The sequence below is a fragment of the Pagrus major genome, chromosome 24 (genome assembly GCF_040436345.1).
Source record: "Pagrus major chromosome 24, Pma_NU_1.0".
Taxonomy (NCBI): Eukaryota; Metazoa; Chordata; class Actinopteri; order Spariformes; family Sparidae; genus Pagrus; species Pagrus major.
Window position 1 is genome coordinate 19894915 of NC_133238.1, and position 14925 is coordinate 19909839.

General features: G+C 46.9%; 1 protein-coding gene across 2 annotated transcripts in view; it reads right to left on the reverse strand.

Moving 5' to 3' along the window:
- The window catches only part of LOC140992302 (Krueppel-like factor 7), a 36465-nt gene extending 23190 nt beyond the window's left edge, over positions 1–13275 (reverse strand). For both annotated transcript variants that reach the window (XM_073462607.1, XM_073462606.1), the window contains exon 1: positions 13174–13275. In XM_073462607.1, coding sequence (XP_073318708.1) covers positions 13174–13275 — 102 coding nt within the window. The remainder of the gene's footprint in view (positions 1–13173) is intronic.
- Between the last annotated feature and the right edge of the window lie 1650 nt (positions 13276–14925).

A 14925-nucleotide genomic window follows, 5' to 3' on the forward strand; every position in this document is an offset into this window, starting at 1 on the left:
TTACGAGGTCTTAGGCTCAGGATACAACAAGTGCACGGCGCGTATAAAGACCTCTGCTGCTCCATCTAAATAGCTTGTGACAAAGTGTGGAAAACGCCTTTGTTCTGGTATTAAGTCGAGGATGGGAGAGGTGAGGGTGAAATAGGATCGAGGGGAGAGAAGAAGAGAGGAGAAGAAGGGGGCATCTTGAGACTGAGGAAGACGAATGATGGAGAGGAGGATGAGATTGGCGAGAAGGGGAGAATAGCAGGGGATGGAGGATGGGGGTGAGGAGGAGAGAGAGATGGGAGAGCGAGGAGAGGGTGGAGGGGGGTATAATCCTGAGGACTGGAGCTGTGTTGCACTCGCTGGGGAGGGGAACTCTGTCTCTCTTTAACTGGATTTGGGTGAGCTGCTGTTTATCGGCGTATGAGTCGCCAAGCGCTCCCTCTCAGCTGTCAAAACCATCCTAATCTAATCAGGAGACATTTCAGCCATTCGCTTTCAACACGGCAGAGTGCATATCGGTCGTGTTTGTGTGTGCGTGGATGAACCAGAACATGTATATATGTGTGGAAGAGGGGTTGGGTGGTGTTTGGATGGAGGGGGTCGGCGACAACAGTGGTTTTACACCGGGGTTAGCAGCTTGCGGCAGGATTTGGGGAGTCTGCGCTCCGGATGTGGGGACCCCATTGTGTGCGGCAGGCTGGCTAATCTTCATTACCGCACACAATGACGGGGCAAGAGAATGGGGCCTTGGCTGGAAAAGGCACGGAGAAACAAAAGAGCGGCGAGCAGCGAAAAAAAAAGAGAAAGAGAGTGGGGAGGAGAGCCGAAAATAACAGAGGGGAGAGATAAAGGGAACAGTGAAGCGGAAAAACTCTGCTTCCTCCTCATACAGTGCCAGTCAGAACAGGGCCGCTCGGCACCCCAATCACGTCCACAAAGCGTGAAGTGCAACTGTGGCGCCGTGCCCTCGCTGATAAGAGCCAGAATGGTTCATTCTTGCATGCTTTCTCCACGACTGAATAAGAAGCCACCTCTGTTTTGAGTCAGTGTTTACCCTCCTATTGCCGTGCAGGTGTTGTGTAACACTTAAATTGTCTGTTAGGGGCCCACAGTTTCAGGGGTCTGGCGTCACAAGCGAACGGTAAAGAAAACAAGCGCGAGCAGCGAAAAGCGGGTCAGTGGCACAGTCTCGCAAGGCCAAGGTGGATTAGCTCAGGGTCGCAGACATGTCGGAGTGTGCGCGCACGTGTTTTTGCAAGAGTGTTACGCAAGAGTGTGTACACCCCGGCGACTTTATGCGCATCCGAGGCCGTGCAAACAGGAGGTGGGGCGCTGTCGCTCTCCGTCTTTATTCCCACGGCAGTGCTTTCAAAACAAACCTGAGCGACAAAGATTAGGCCAAGCCGCTTAAAAATATTGAAAGGCGTCTCTTCGCCACCGCTACCGCTGTGGGCTCTCCTCCAAGAGATAGGGTGGAGAGAGAGAGAAGGAGAGTTTAGGTTGGACGAGGATGGGCGGAGGCAGCGCGGCAGGCTGAACCTGTTCACCCCTCTGCGCCGAGCGGCTGGCTTTTCAGCGGGGAAGCGTAAGCGGAGTGCGAGGACTCTTCACCCCAATTTCATCCCGACAATGTACGGCCGCTCAGCTGTGAGCGGTTAGACGCACTAAGAAAGGTGTTATTCAGCTATATGTGCTGCTGTGAGTGTGTGTGTGTGTGTGTGTGTGTGTGTCTGCTGTCACACAAGCTGAGCATTCAGTCTGGGGGAGCAGGTGAACGCGGGGCAAAAGGGCGAAGCGGGGAAGAAAAGCCACGACGAGATTTAGGGGTTAAAGTTTAAAGGTGCGCAAATGAACGTGCTTTAAATTAATGGGAGGTCACGACACTGTGAAACAGTCGCGGGTGCACGTGGACCCGCACATGAAGAGTATACAAAACACCTGCTCCGCTGAACGCTCGACAAACAGGCGCTTTTCTTACAGGTATAAACACACACACATAAACCCAATAAACTCCGCTTGTGAAGCCCTCCGTGTCTTTTTTTTGTTTCCCTGCCTGTACACACACACATACACCAATGAAAATTATTGATGTGCTCTCTTATAAAACAGTGGCTGCTCCCTGAAGTATTCCTGGCAACATCACAGGCCGAAAATAGCTGCCGACCCAAATAACTTTCCCCGCCGGAACGACGAAGGAGCCAGACCACAGCCACCGGCGACTGGCTTTACTAATTGGCATCATTTTACAATGAAATAATATCTGGGGCAAAAGACTGAATAACACATACGGCAGCAGTAAACTGGAGAGCGGGACGCTGCGCTGTCTAGCCACACATGTGCTCGCAGAGAGGAGTGATTTGAGGAAGGGAGAGTTGAAGCGGGGGGGAGAAAGCGGGGATGCCTTCGCTCTTTTTAGCATAAGTTATCAAATTTTCTTCCCTGAAAGTGCGCAAGGGGGAATTGGGTAGTGAAACATTTATGTGACACCATCAGTTTAGTTAAAAAGATGGGAAAAACATCTTCAGCAGGGATTCTTAAATGTTTTTAAGTCTCAAACTGGTATTTGCTAAGATTTGTATCACAGATCCCCATATGGATAGTTTGTTTTTTATTGATTTAGCACTGAATAATGGAAGTTATTGCACTTCACATGAGGAGATAATAGAGGAGGCTGTGAATCTGACTGGGATACGAGTCGTATCAAACATTTCCACAGTATGTGTCATGTTACGTTTTAAGAGATGATCTCTGTAAGGGACGAGATTGAAGTAGTCCTACTGGAATCATCCTGTTTTCCAATGAAGTCCAGGAAGTATCGGCCGATCTCGTGAGTGGACTTTGGTTGCATTCAGGTAAACAGTTTTTGGAAAGCAAGCGAGGTAGATGGCGGAAATGCCATCTCGGAGCCTGTCGATCATCGAAACACCGAAATGACCCGCCACGAGGAAGACGAAGTCATGATCAGGATGCAAACCCGAAACCCCAAGCCCCGAAAACACTGACTGCAGAGGTGAAGTGGTTGTTCAACGATAGCCAATGGTTTCCAAGATTTATCAGGAGGAGGAGCAGATATGGGTGGCATAACACCTCGAGATGCTATGACATTTTGCGGCTTTTGCGTCTTTGTTATGACAAAACAAGGTATTATACGCCAAAACATGATCTTTTCTGAACCCTAACTAAGTGATTTTTCTGCCTTAACCTAACCAGACCTAACGCACGGCGTTGTTGCAACATAATATTGAAAATTGATGTGTAAGAAGATCCCAAATTGATTTGAAAAGACAAAATTTACACTCTTTTTAAGATGAAATCTTCACTGGAGCTGCTAAGCTAAAAGCGTTAACATGCTTTACTGCACATCGAGGGTGTAAATAAAGTCTTTTTAAATAAAGTTGGGCTCTCAGAGACTTAGATTACACCTGATAAGCTGTATGGAGCTTTTTTATGTTTTTATTTCACAAAATTTCACCTGACTGGATTTAATCTTTTGGATGAATTCTTCCTTTAAAGTCATTTAGGCATTTAGTCATTCACTGCCACGTCCTCTCTAGACACTCGTTGGTACAGCAAGGTGATTCAGATGGGAAACAAGTTAAAGTGTCTGTACTTTGCGGACAGATTTTATGCACAGATGGTCAACTTTTACCTCCAAGAAATCCCCTTTTCAGGAGTTGCATCCGGAGTTGTTTGAAACAGCGCAGTGTCTCTGCCCAAGGCTCTGCGCTTACGTCAGCCCACAAGTAACCACCAAAACTCCCACTTCAGACAAAAATATCAAATTTACCAAACACATCCTGTAAACTGCTCACACACACACACACACACACTTCAACGCAAGTACAGTACATACAGGCAGAGAGAGAGGAAGGAAGGCATAAACACAGATGTCTTTTGGCAGCCCAAAATCTTAATTAGCATCAGGAGATTCATCTAATCAAAGGGTTGCCAGCCCATCATTAAGGCTAAAACACACACTGCTCTCCTCACATACCAGAACTGAACAATGGGAAACAGAGGTGCGCTGTCACGCTGATGAATGGCTCTTCCCACAGGTCTCATTAAATCACAGAAGGGCACTTCCCAGGCCGTTCGAGGAGTTAAGCAGGGTGCAAAATCTCTTCACCCCCTCTGTCTGTCTACTTTGACACTTATACAGCCTTTTTTTTTTTTTTTTTTTTGCCGAGGCTGCACGTCAAAATAATATTTCTCCTCGTGAAAAATTGCGCTTTCAGGCTTTGACATATAGGCTAATCCCAATTCAAGCTGAATCTGCCCGGCTTTGAGGATACAAGTCGTATCTTATTCAGACAACTTCGCCCCGCAGGCGCTCAGAATGGCTGAAACTACATGACGTACCCAGTTGGCGGAAGATACCAGTGTCTTTAGGGTAATTTGGGACCCAGTTTAATCTTCCAGTGAATTTAGCATCAGCTGCTGACAATAGAAAACATCCTTTATCTGGTTCTGACCACCCAGCTGAGTCCTTATGCCTGGTTTCAAATAGATTTACAATAAGATTATAGCTTGAAATGTATGTTTTTTGGACCAAAACTAATAGCAATATGTCATATTTTGTGAAACATGACCAAGCTTATTCATCCAGCTTACTTTATGCAAGGCTGGATTACTCCTAGACCTCCAAGCCCAAAATAAGATTCTGGTAATTTGATTTATTGCAAATTTCATCAAGGACATTGCACAGTTCAGTTCAATTTCAACCTTGTTTATGACCTTATTTTGTGCCCTTGTCCTGTTTGAAAATCTAGTGTTTCTACCTTAAAGGTAAGGAAGGTGATTGTTGAGTCTTATCTCCGGGTCGTCAAATACCGATGCTCCGAGTTCGAACTTTGGGCCGAATACCGACCCAAAGCATCGAAATTGACAACCTGGGAATGAGACTCAGCAATCAACTATCCTTCTCCAGAATCACCTCCCCTATCTTTAAATATTTCTGGTAATATTGTGCTCAGATTGTGCTTATTGCTAAATACTTTGGGCTTTAATCAAGTTTCAAAGGATTTGGTACATTTTCTTGGTCTTATCAATCAGCATGTAAATCACTTCAAAGCAGGAAAACAAATGTGATCATGCCAAAAGATACAAAAGGAGAAATCTATGCTTGCCAACCAGGTGGACAGAGTTTCGAGCAGCGAGCCATAGCAGGTGGAAAATCACCACCGGCTTTGCATGTTGGACAACCGCAGTTGAGCGATGAAGCCGGCATGCAAAGCGAACACACACGTGACTGCATGGAGGCTTCCACACAAAGTTGCTGCCGCTTACATAACACAGCGAAAAAAGTCAAGCGCACACCCCTTCTGAAAGCCGATAACTGACATTGTTACGTCTTTACTGAACTCTGATACCCTGAAGTCGAGATAACAACCCTTTTAAAAAGACTTCTGCAAAAAGCACACTCTCCCAGAAAGTCAACAAGGCCGGCATTGGACACTGTGATCTTCAGCAGTGACCGTGTTGCTTTATAAACTATCCAACCGGTTTCAGAGCGCAGCGGCGCGTCCTTGCGGCTGTCACCACCAAGAGCCCATGGCCGTGATTGATGACTGGCTTCGGATGACAACAACAAGCAGCGGTGTTTACTCAGGGCAAATTGCCCTTGTCTCTCTCCGCCTTCCATCTCTTTCTCCCCCCTTCCTCTCGCTCCATCTTTGGAGAGAGATGGTCCACATGGCTGGATCTCTGGTTTCTGGATGGCTAGGAGTCCCTCGGGGTGGGATTAGCCTCCCAGACTGACAGCTAAACAAACAAATAGGCCAAAGCTGGTCTTCCTGCTTGCCAAGGCTGCCTAGCAACAGGTAGGCAGTAAGATGGGATGTAACGCTTGGTATGTCACAGCCAGTGAGGGCTATAAAATGCCTGGACACAGTGCTAATGTGTGACCATTATTAGAGCCAATGGATTTACAAATATGTGAGCAGGCTGGAAGATTAAACACATTGGGGTCCAGAGAGAAGATAGGGAGGAACCAATTATCACTGATGCCTTTACATACCCAAGGACCTTCTGCATAAAGTGATTCATGGCAGTTATTAAAAAAATCACTGAATGAAAAAAGGGTTTAGTTTCACTATGAAGAGATTCAAGCACTGCAACAAGCAATGTCAAACGTGCTAAGAGCTACACAGCAACGTTAGCATCACTGAAGGATCACCTCATTGTTTGCCTTCAACAACACAGTCAGGTACCCAGACAGATAAGTCTTGCAGAGTTACTTTGGAGGTTACTTTTAGACAGAGCCAGGCTAGCTGTTTCCCCGTTTCCAGTCTTTATGCTAAGCTAAGCTAGCCACCGCCTGGCTTCAATGGGGAGAAATGCGATCGGTATCAATCCTTTCATGTTAGGGCCTTGACAAACCCAACCGACAGTTGGTCAAGGACCAATATCGGTGGCTTTTCGGCCACATGGTGAATCGGCAGGACCTATGGGTGGCAACACCAGACTTCCACACCTGGAGGTGTGGAGAGTTACTTCCTCTCATGCAGGCACAGAACATGCAGTTGTAGTCTTTGCAGTGTGTTCAAAGGCGATGCAACAGTCGGCCTTTGTCGCTCGCCTGCTCTTTGATGTAGGTTTGTCTGGGCCCTCGCTCTCTGCAAGGAAGGGAATAATTGTTTCAAACTATTGCTTTAAGTCTATTATTTACATGATAAATGAGGTGCGAAGCTTTATTAAAAACCTGGAGGAGTGGTGTGAAATTTGCATTATAATACATGTAAATACTTTTGGTGCAACGATGCCACCGGCAGCTTTCGTGCCGTTTACTTGCGTCACGCTTTGTGTGCGAGAGCCTTTTATTCAGCATTGTGCCAAATTTTGATTGCGTAACTCTCCAGAGTTCAACTTTTGTTTTTTTTTTTGCAGCGAGACTGACTTTAAATGGGGGGTTAGAGCAGGGCAAATCAAACAAGGCAGCTGTGACTTCGTCTTCTCGGAGTTTGTCAAAGAGAAACAGAGCAAGAGAGTCATGAGATAAAGAGACATAGAGAGACACAGTGTGAGAGAGAGAGAGAATCGGTGGTGATTCCAAGGCATAAAACGAGTGCCTGAGACTTCTCTTCCTTTCTCTTTTCTCCCTGCGGTTGCCAAGCCGGATGGCAGCAGCGAAGCATGTCGGATCACTGTAAGGTGCTGTAACGGCTTCCCGATTTCGCCTCAAATGATGTGAAAGTCATTGCCAAGCCATGTGTGCTGGTGTGAGGCGAAAAAAATGACTGGCTCCTCTTCTCACTGTTAATCAAACCTGGGGTGGCAGAGCGTTTTGCAGACGGAAGCCATACATAAAGATGTGCTTGTTCACCACGCTCCCTCTCACTCCCCCGCTTCCTCTCCTCCTCCCTCCCTCCCTCCCCCCCGTTCGCTGCCTTTTTTCTCTCTTCACCACCACTGACACCTCCTCTGCCTCTCACCCCTCTCCCTCTATCTCTGACGGGACAGTCACCGGAGCGTCAGACAAATGAATACTTCCTCCGCCGTCCTCTCTTTCATCAGCGCTTCCAACCTTTTCATCAACGCCCATAAAGCAGTAGCAGGCACCTATCACTGGCAATCGCCTCTCAGCTGCCTGAGTGATGAGACAGAGGTGGCAGAGTTCACTAAGCGCTCTTATGGAGGAATGGATGTTACTGGGTCAGGGGGTCGCTTGCACATCTCATTACACAACATCCACAAACCTGTGCACCTGCATGAAATCACATCTCGATCACAAGCGAAAATCCTGCAAATTTAAGGTAAACCTACAACATTCGGTGCACCTGTTTCTCTTTTTTTTCTGCCCTGTAAACAGAGGTGCATCTTTTCCAAGGATCGATGAATTGAGTAATAACCTTGTGAAACACTTAGAAACATCCAGCAGAGATGCTGCATTGTGCACCGGCGCACAAAGGCTTCCTTTCAAGCCTCGGTGCGTCACGGGCCAGGCCGTGTCAAATAGATTCTACTTGGCATCCATCTTCAAGATCTTCTGACTGCTATCGGGTTAGAGGCGAGCAAAACAACGCTGCGAGAAATCAATTTCATATTCGGCATCTGAGCGTCATGAGGTAGCACGGGCTCATCGGGGGAACTTTGAGGATTTCTGGAAATTAACTGCAGCTGTAAAAGAGTAATGGTGTATAATATGAGTTAGGCAAACTATAAGGAATGACTGCTGATACCGTGGCACTACTTTTCCTGCCATCGCATCTTGAGAGGCTTTGTTCAAACGGGACCAGATGTCAGTTAAACTAAAAGGAAATTAACTACATTTTTCTTTGGAGAGCGTCCAAACTTCATTTCAGGAATTCCACGTCTCCGAGTTGATGTGACATTTTAATAAAGCCGCAGGCGTGGAACGAAGACGCTACCGGGAGCTCTTTTGAGACAAATAAGATTAGGTCCCAGTTTGTCCTTCCTCCGCCTGCTCGCAGGATACTGAACTGTGCCCGTTACAGGATTGATTTAATTTTAATTTGCATAAAATTTCATCAAATAGCAGCGAGTAAAAGGTCACGGAGAAGATATGAGGTGTGTGTTTTAACGGGTTGGTTTATTTTAGCTTCCTTCCTTGACAGGAAATACATGATTCAGACGTCTAAACTCATTTACTCTCCTTGCCGGCGCAAAGAAAAGAAACTTGGGGGGGAAAACGTCGTTACCTGCCACGTACGGCGTGGGGAGAACGCACGAGTACCGAGCTTACACAACAGCCCTGCAGAGATCAAAAATCCATAGTGTGCTAATTCTATAAGAGGAAAGTGGGAAAAACGAGAGGGTGAGAAAGAGAGGATGGAGGAACAAGGGATGGAGGAGGACGGAGACAGGAAGGAGGGGGCCAAGTTGGCTGCTCTCCCCAGCATGCCTGCTGTGTGTGAGAAAGCAGCTGTGGCCTACTGAGGATTACATAACACTGTGAGACACATAACGCGCCGGCGTGCACGTACGCAGACACGCACTCGGCAGCGTATAGATGCATATGGACGTTCACGGTTCCCTCTGCTGATTCTCTCCTGTCTCTTCTTCTATCCTCATCGTGATCTCTCTGGAGGCTGACAGAGGGGTCACAGCGCTGCTCTGGCCCAGGCCACGGCTTTAACAGCATCGTAAGGAGCGACTTTTCCCTCGGAGGCCTCAGCCAAAACACAAAATAACTCCATTTATCTGCGACTTCTTCCTCCCCCCTGCTCCTCGGGACACCTTCTCCTTCTCTAGACTATCTATCTGCATGTGTACGTCGCTCCTGGGGGGGGGGTTCGTGCCCACCGGACTGTGAAATGCGAAACCCTGCAGCGGGGAGAATGTGCGTGCTCGGCAACTTCCTCCACCTCTACGCGCCGAGTCCCCCCACCCTCCCCTCCCAACCCCAACCCCAGACGGAGCTGACTGCTGCTGCTGCTGCTGCTGCCTGGCCGATGTGCGTGTTATCGAGTAAAAACTGGATGTAAGTGGATGCATCTGAGCGCAAGGGGCTCGCACATGGAGGTCGCGCCGGAGCCCTGCTGCTCCATATTTAGAAATGTGCAATCTGTCCACGTCCACATATAGAAGCCCATAATGCATCGTGCAGCAATGCACAGACATTTCGCTTGAGTAGGCATCAGGCACTCAGACTACATGTGTGTATGAGTGTGTGTTAAGGCCCTAAGGAATAATATATGTGTTGGAGGGTATGGAGTGTGTCCTGAGGTCAATGACAGACAGCCATTTGTGGTGTCCTGTTACGTCCTACCCATCAGGGTCAAGTGCTGCGGAGGAGGGCACGTCATCGGCGGAGCCCAGAGGCGCTTGAAAAATCCATCATATCAGCCTGAAATCCAATCCAGATGTTTTGTCTTTTACGTTCCAGCGTCTGGATGCTCCAAAGATGCTGATAAATGCTCGACGGGGAAGCCAAACGAGGCTTTATCAGAGCGAACGCCAGTTAACAAAAGAGCCTAACAAGCTCTGGAAATCGCAGCCAAGGCAACAAGCAATTTCTGTTGGTATAAAGATGCGAAATAACACATGTACACTTTGCTTTGAGGAGAACTGGGTTCCACATATAATGAGTGAGTTATGACCAGCTCCTCTTGTTCCAAATCCAGCTCAGCCCTGCTGTTTGTTCCAACTCTGAACAACCGACTGTACTGGGATTTGGAAGCGAGACAGCGCAGTTCAGTTTGGCACAATTTGGCTCAATAATGAAACAAATAGCAGCCTCAAACGCAGACCTCCAAAACACTTTTGCTCCTTTTTCTGCTCCCCATCCCCCTATAACCGCCTGAATCATGCCTCACAGACACCAACAGGGGACACAGTCATCACTCTTGCCATCGCATCTCAGGGAGCCATTTAGGGGCCGACTACAACGGCCTCCTATCTCGCCATCAGACCCCCATAAAAGCATCAAATTCTAAATTGTGTCTGGAATACAGAGGCTGCCGCTGCTGCTGGAGACAGAGCTTTTAAGGAGGAGAGCCACAACTCATAATTCATGTATTCAGGAGGGCTCGGTGGCGTCTTCATGTTGCTACAATGAACACAAGGATCGCTTTGCCAAGAGCGTCTCTCTGTGCCGCGTGGGGGAGAGGGGGTTTCAAAGTGTGGGGCAAGTCATAATCCTTGTGCTCACACACGGACACAGCGCAATCTTCTTATCCCCGAATGAGGGTTGCCTTCCAAATAAAGTTCTTTGATATTTGCTCCAATGATTCATGATGGGACACACACACACAAACACACACAGCTCAGTCGCCAAGACGAAATGTTGGCAGTTTATGTTTCTGCAAACCACTGATTTGTTCACATGTCATGTCACATTCATGTTTAGGCCATATGAGGAGGTGGAGGGGATGGTGGCGGGGTTACAGGCGACCACCAGCCAGCGACCACAGTTCAAGACTGTGTTTCAACATATGCAAGCAAGTCACCAGTGAGTATTCTTAAGGAGACCTTGGAACAATTGCCACCTGTGTTGTGTGGCGACAAAAACTGATATTTTTGTCGAGATGTCTGGTCACCTTAACTGTGTTTGTGACAACAAAACCAGGTGTGTTTAATGAGGCCTCTGAACATCTCCAGCTTTGTGGCGACAAAAACCAGATACTATTGACTAGAAGTCTGGACACCTCAAGCAAAAACAGTATTTTAAGCCAAAATGCGATCTTTTCCTAACTCTAACCAAGTCATTTTTTTGAAAATTGAACCTAAAGAAACGTAGGGTTGCAACATGTAAAGCTTCAACATATCTGTGGTTTGCAGAAACGTACACTGCCAACATCTATACTGGTGATCGGGTTGGGACAGAAGACTCCGAATGCTTTGAGTAAAAGCCTGCAAATTGAGATTTCATCAATCGTGTTCCGATTTTAAATCAGGATTGAGGTGAAAACACATATTAATGTTGTAAAAATGAAATGAAATGTACACCTTTTAAGTGGCTGAAGGTGCTGTAACCTCACATCTCTGCTGATGTATATCTGCAGATGCTCCCAGGTTAGAAACGTGTGACGTTTCATTTTTGAAAGGTCAGTCAGTTCATCTCTGAAATCTGATATCCAACATGTAAAAAATGTCATTTTCTCTCGCTGACTGAATAATGCCGGACTACAGCTGCTCGAGGACGGCGACTGTTACATTTCATGGTGCTTTCCTTTAATTCCAAAATGGACGTTTTCTGGCTGCAGACAGTCAAAAGAAAAACTGACATTTCCAGTCTCCACAGATAAGAGCTTTCCCAGCCTTGTGCCTACACACACACACACACACACACACACACACACAGCTCTCTGCTCTCTCCTCTCTCTTGCTTCCATTTGCATTAGGTATTGATTTTGATATGCAGGCTGTGGGTGAGAAACTGGGAGAGAGACTCGCACTGCATATGGTACACGTAGGCCCCGTGCAATTTAAAAAATCCACTGACAGTGAAGGCAGGGAGTTGGAGACTTGTTATGAAAAGATGCGTCGGTGGCTAACAGTAGGATGCCAATTAGGCTGCTTGGCCACAACGAATGGATCCGCCGGTCACGCACCGGTTTCTCTCTCTCTCCCTCTCTCCTCCTCCTCCTCCTTCTTCATCTCCCTCTCCCCCTGTCACTCCCCCCTCCCCCCTCCCTCCATCCCCCCCTCTCCTTCCTCTCTTACGCATGGAGCAGAGAAGTGGGGAAAAGCTGAAGCTCCTATTGCATGAACAATACCGGCATCAAATTTCCATGCAATGATTTTTTTTTTTTTTTTTTTTCTCTGCCCGGTCAGTCAAGTGCAGCATGGAAAGCATCATCACCAGCAGCAGCAGCAGCAGCAGCACATGCGGGTGGCCCTTATTTGTGCTTGGATACAGGAAATGAAGGGATGTTCAGTAAAAGATGCATGAAAAATGCAACTAAAATGAGATTTAGGCTGGAGAAGTGGGATATTAAGGTGAGGGACCCAGACTCCTATCCAAAAAAAGCAGATTTTAAGCCATTTCACACAAGAAAATGTTAAAAGAGAGTACATCTGCAAGTATAAATAACATTTTGAGCAGTTTGCTTCCCACTTTTGAATTCGGCGGTGATATAGACAGAAAAAAACGTGTGATACAGGATTTTAAGAGCAGTAATGGCCGTGTAAAGTGGCTCCCGGTGCGCATCCATCACCATGTGGCCGCGTGGATCCCCTCGCTCCTATCTCCACACATTCACCCGCTGAACTTAAGACGGGGGGGAAGTGTGCGAGGCTGGGATGGCATGCGGATGACAGCTCCTGCACTGCCTTCATTTAAAGATGCTACAAAGCCAGACATGTTCGCAAATCTATTATGAATAAGAGAGGGGACTTCTCCTCCATGCGAGGGGAGGAGGGGAGGTGGTTCACAACTCAGTAATCTGAGGGATGCAGATGTATTATTCACGACCAATTCAGTGCCTATTATGGGGATCCGGATCTTCATCTTCCCAAATCGCATTTGACAGCTTTATTACGCGCCGGCGTGCGCTCCCATCTTATCCACTTTGCCATCTCCGCGAGAAATTGTCACATATGAGTGATATAAAAGCGTCTCCTCATTTCTCCCCACACGCATCCACGCTTCGGGTGGGGTGGAAAAGTTGACGCCTGCAACCTCGAGCGCATGTGAGCCCAATCACCATCATCACCATCAGCAGCAGCATCAGCGCTGAAATGAAGGACGCGCACCGGCTTTATAATGCGAAGTTTTTCACGTACCTGCTGCCAGTTTTCCTCCAGCGAGGGCATGGCGGAGAAGTAGCCGGTGTCGTGGACGAGCTGAAGTTCCTGAAAGATACTGTGGTTCGCCAAGACATCCATGCTGAGACGCTCGGGTGATGGAAAACAAGAACGATCCACGCGAGATTTGTGCCTCCTTTTCTTGGCTGTGTCACACCTCTACATCCACTCCTTTCATATTAGTCCATAAGAAGGTGGTTAATTGCGAAGTGTGGCGGCTTGGAATGCGGCGATTAGAGTCCCTGTACCTGCGCGCATTATCGGACGCGGTGCGTAAAAGAAGAGACTGGAGGTGATGGAGGCTCCATGCGTATCCGTGTTGCCAAACTAGACACTGATAGGGAGCCAAAGGAGGGGAGGGGCTTGCTAAACGAAGGGGCGTCGTTTGGTTTTGTCAATCAGCGCCACGGCTCGTCCTTTTAAGGCGAATGGGCGGTCGGGGAGTTGTTTGAGCGGCGGGGGGCGGGGTTAGGCAGATCGGAGGAGCGCTATTGGCTCAGGCGCCACGTCGCTCACGCCAAATATGGGCTCGATAGGTGAGCTATTTATGGATGGGTATATTAGATTTGGAAGAAGGTCTAAAAGGCTAGTCTGAGAGGAGAAGCCGTGGTGTAAACATCATGTGCTCACAAACAGGAGCTGGAAACAGTATTAATAGGCTGCTGTGTTGTTCCACTGTATAAATATTTAATTATAATTACAGGGGTAGAGGATGAGGCATTAGACTATAGGAAAGATAGATCCCCACAGAAACACCCACAGTATGCTTTAATCATGAGTTTACATTAAACTCATCACGCTTAATATCACCACAATGCTGCTGCAGTGTTCCTGCGGCGGCTGTATTAATAAATATGCTGTTTGTAATGTCCATAATAAAGATTTTAAGTGTTTATAATATATTTTTAATGTGATAGAGGCAGTATAATCTTAAAAGTTAAAACCCAGCAACTCAATCGCCAGAATAAATGCTGGCAACGTGCGTTTCTTCAGATTTAATTTTCAGCTTTAGACACAAAAACACTTGGTGAGGGTTAGGAAAGATGATGTTTTGGGTTAAAATAGCCAACAAACGAGGGTGGTGATGGCACGACTTATGACCGTTAGGTTTAGGCACAAAAACAACTTGGTCAGGGTTAAGAAAACATCATGTTTTGGCTTAAAATACATGTTTTAGTCGCCACAAACACGACCGAGTATGAGGTGAAAAAAAAAATATATATTTGATGAGATGTCAGAACTTCTCTGGCCGTGTTTGTGGCTCGTGATCTTTCTCCTAATCCTAACCAAGTGGCTTTTGTGCCTAAACCTAACCAGATCATGAGCACACTAATGCAAAAACACTGTCTATAATAAAGATATGATAAAAATGTAAAGTGTTTATGATATATTTTTAATGCCAGTGGCAGTATAATCCAAAGTTTGTCACTGAGGCTAAAACCAACCAACCCAATCGCCAGAATCAATGTTGGCAAATTAAGTTTCTGCAAAACCACAGATGAGTTCAAACTTTCTTTAGGTTGAATTTATTCTACATTTTGTGCTCTGGTTGGGTTTAGGCTTTAAAAAACACTCGGTTAGGGTGAGGAAAAGATTGTGTTTTGGCTTTGTTCACAGTAAACATGGCAGGAAATTGTCTCAAGGTCTCATTAAAAACATGCTTTGTATCACCACAAACACCGCCTGAGAGGTCTCATCTTCTTGGCATAAATATCAGTTTTTGGTGCCACA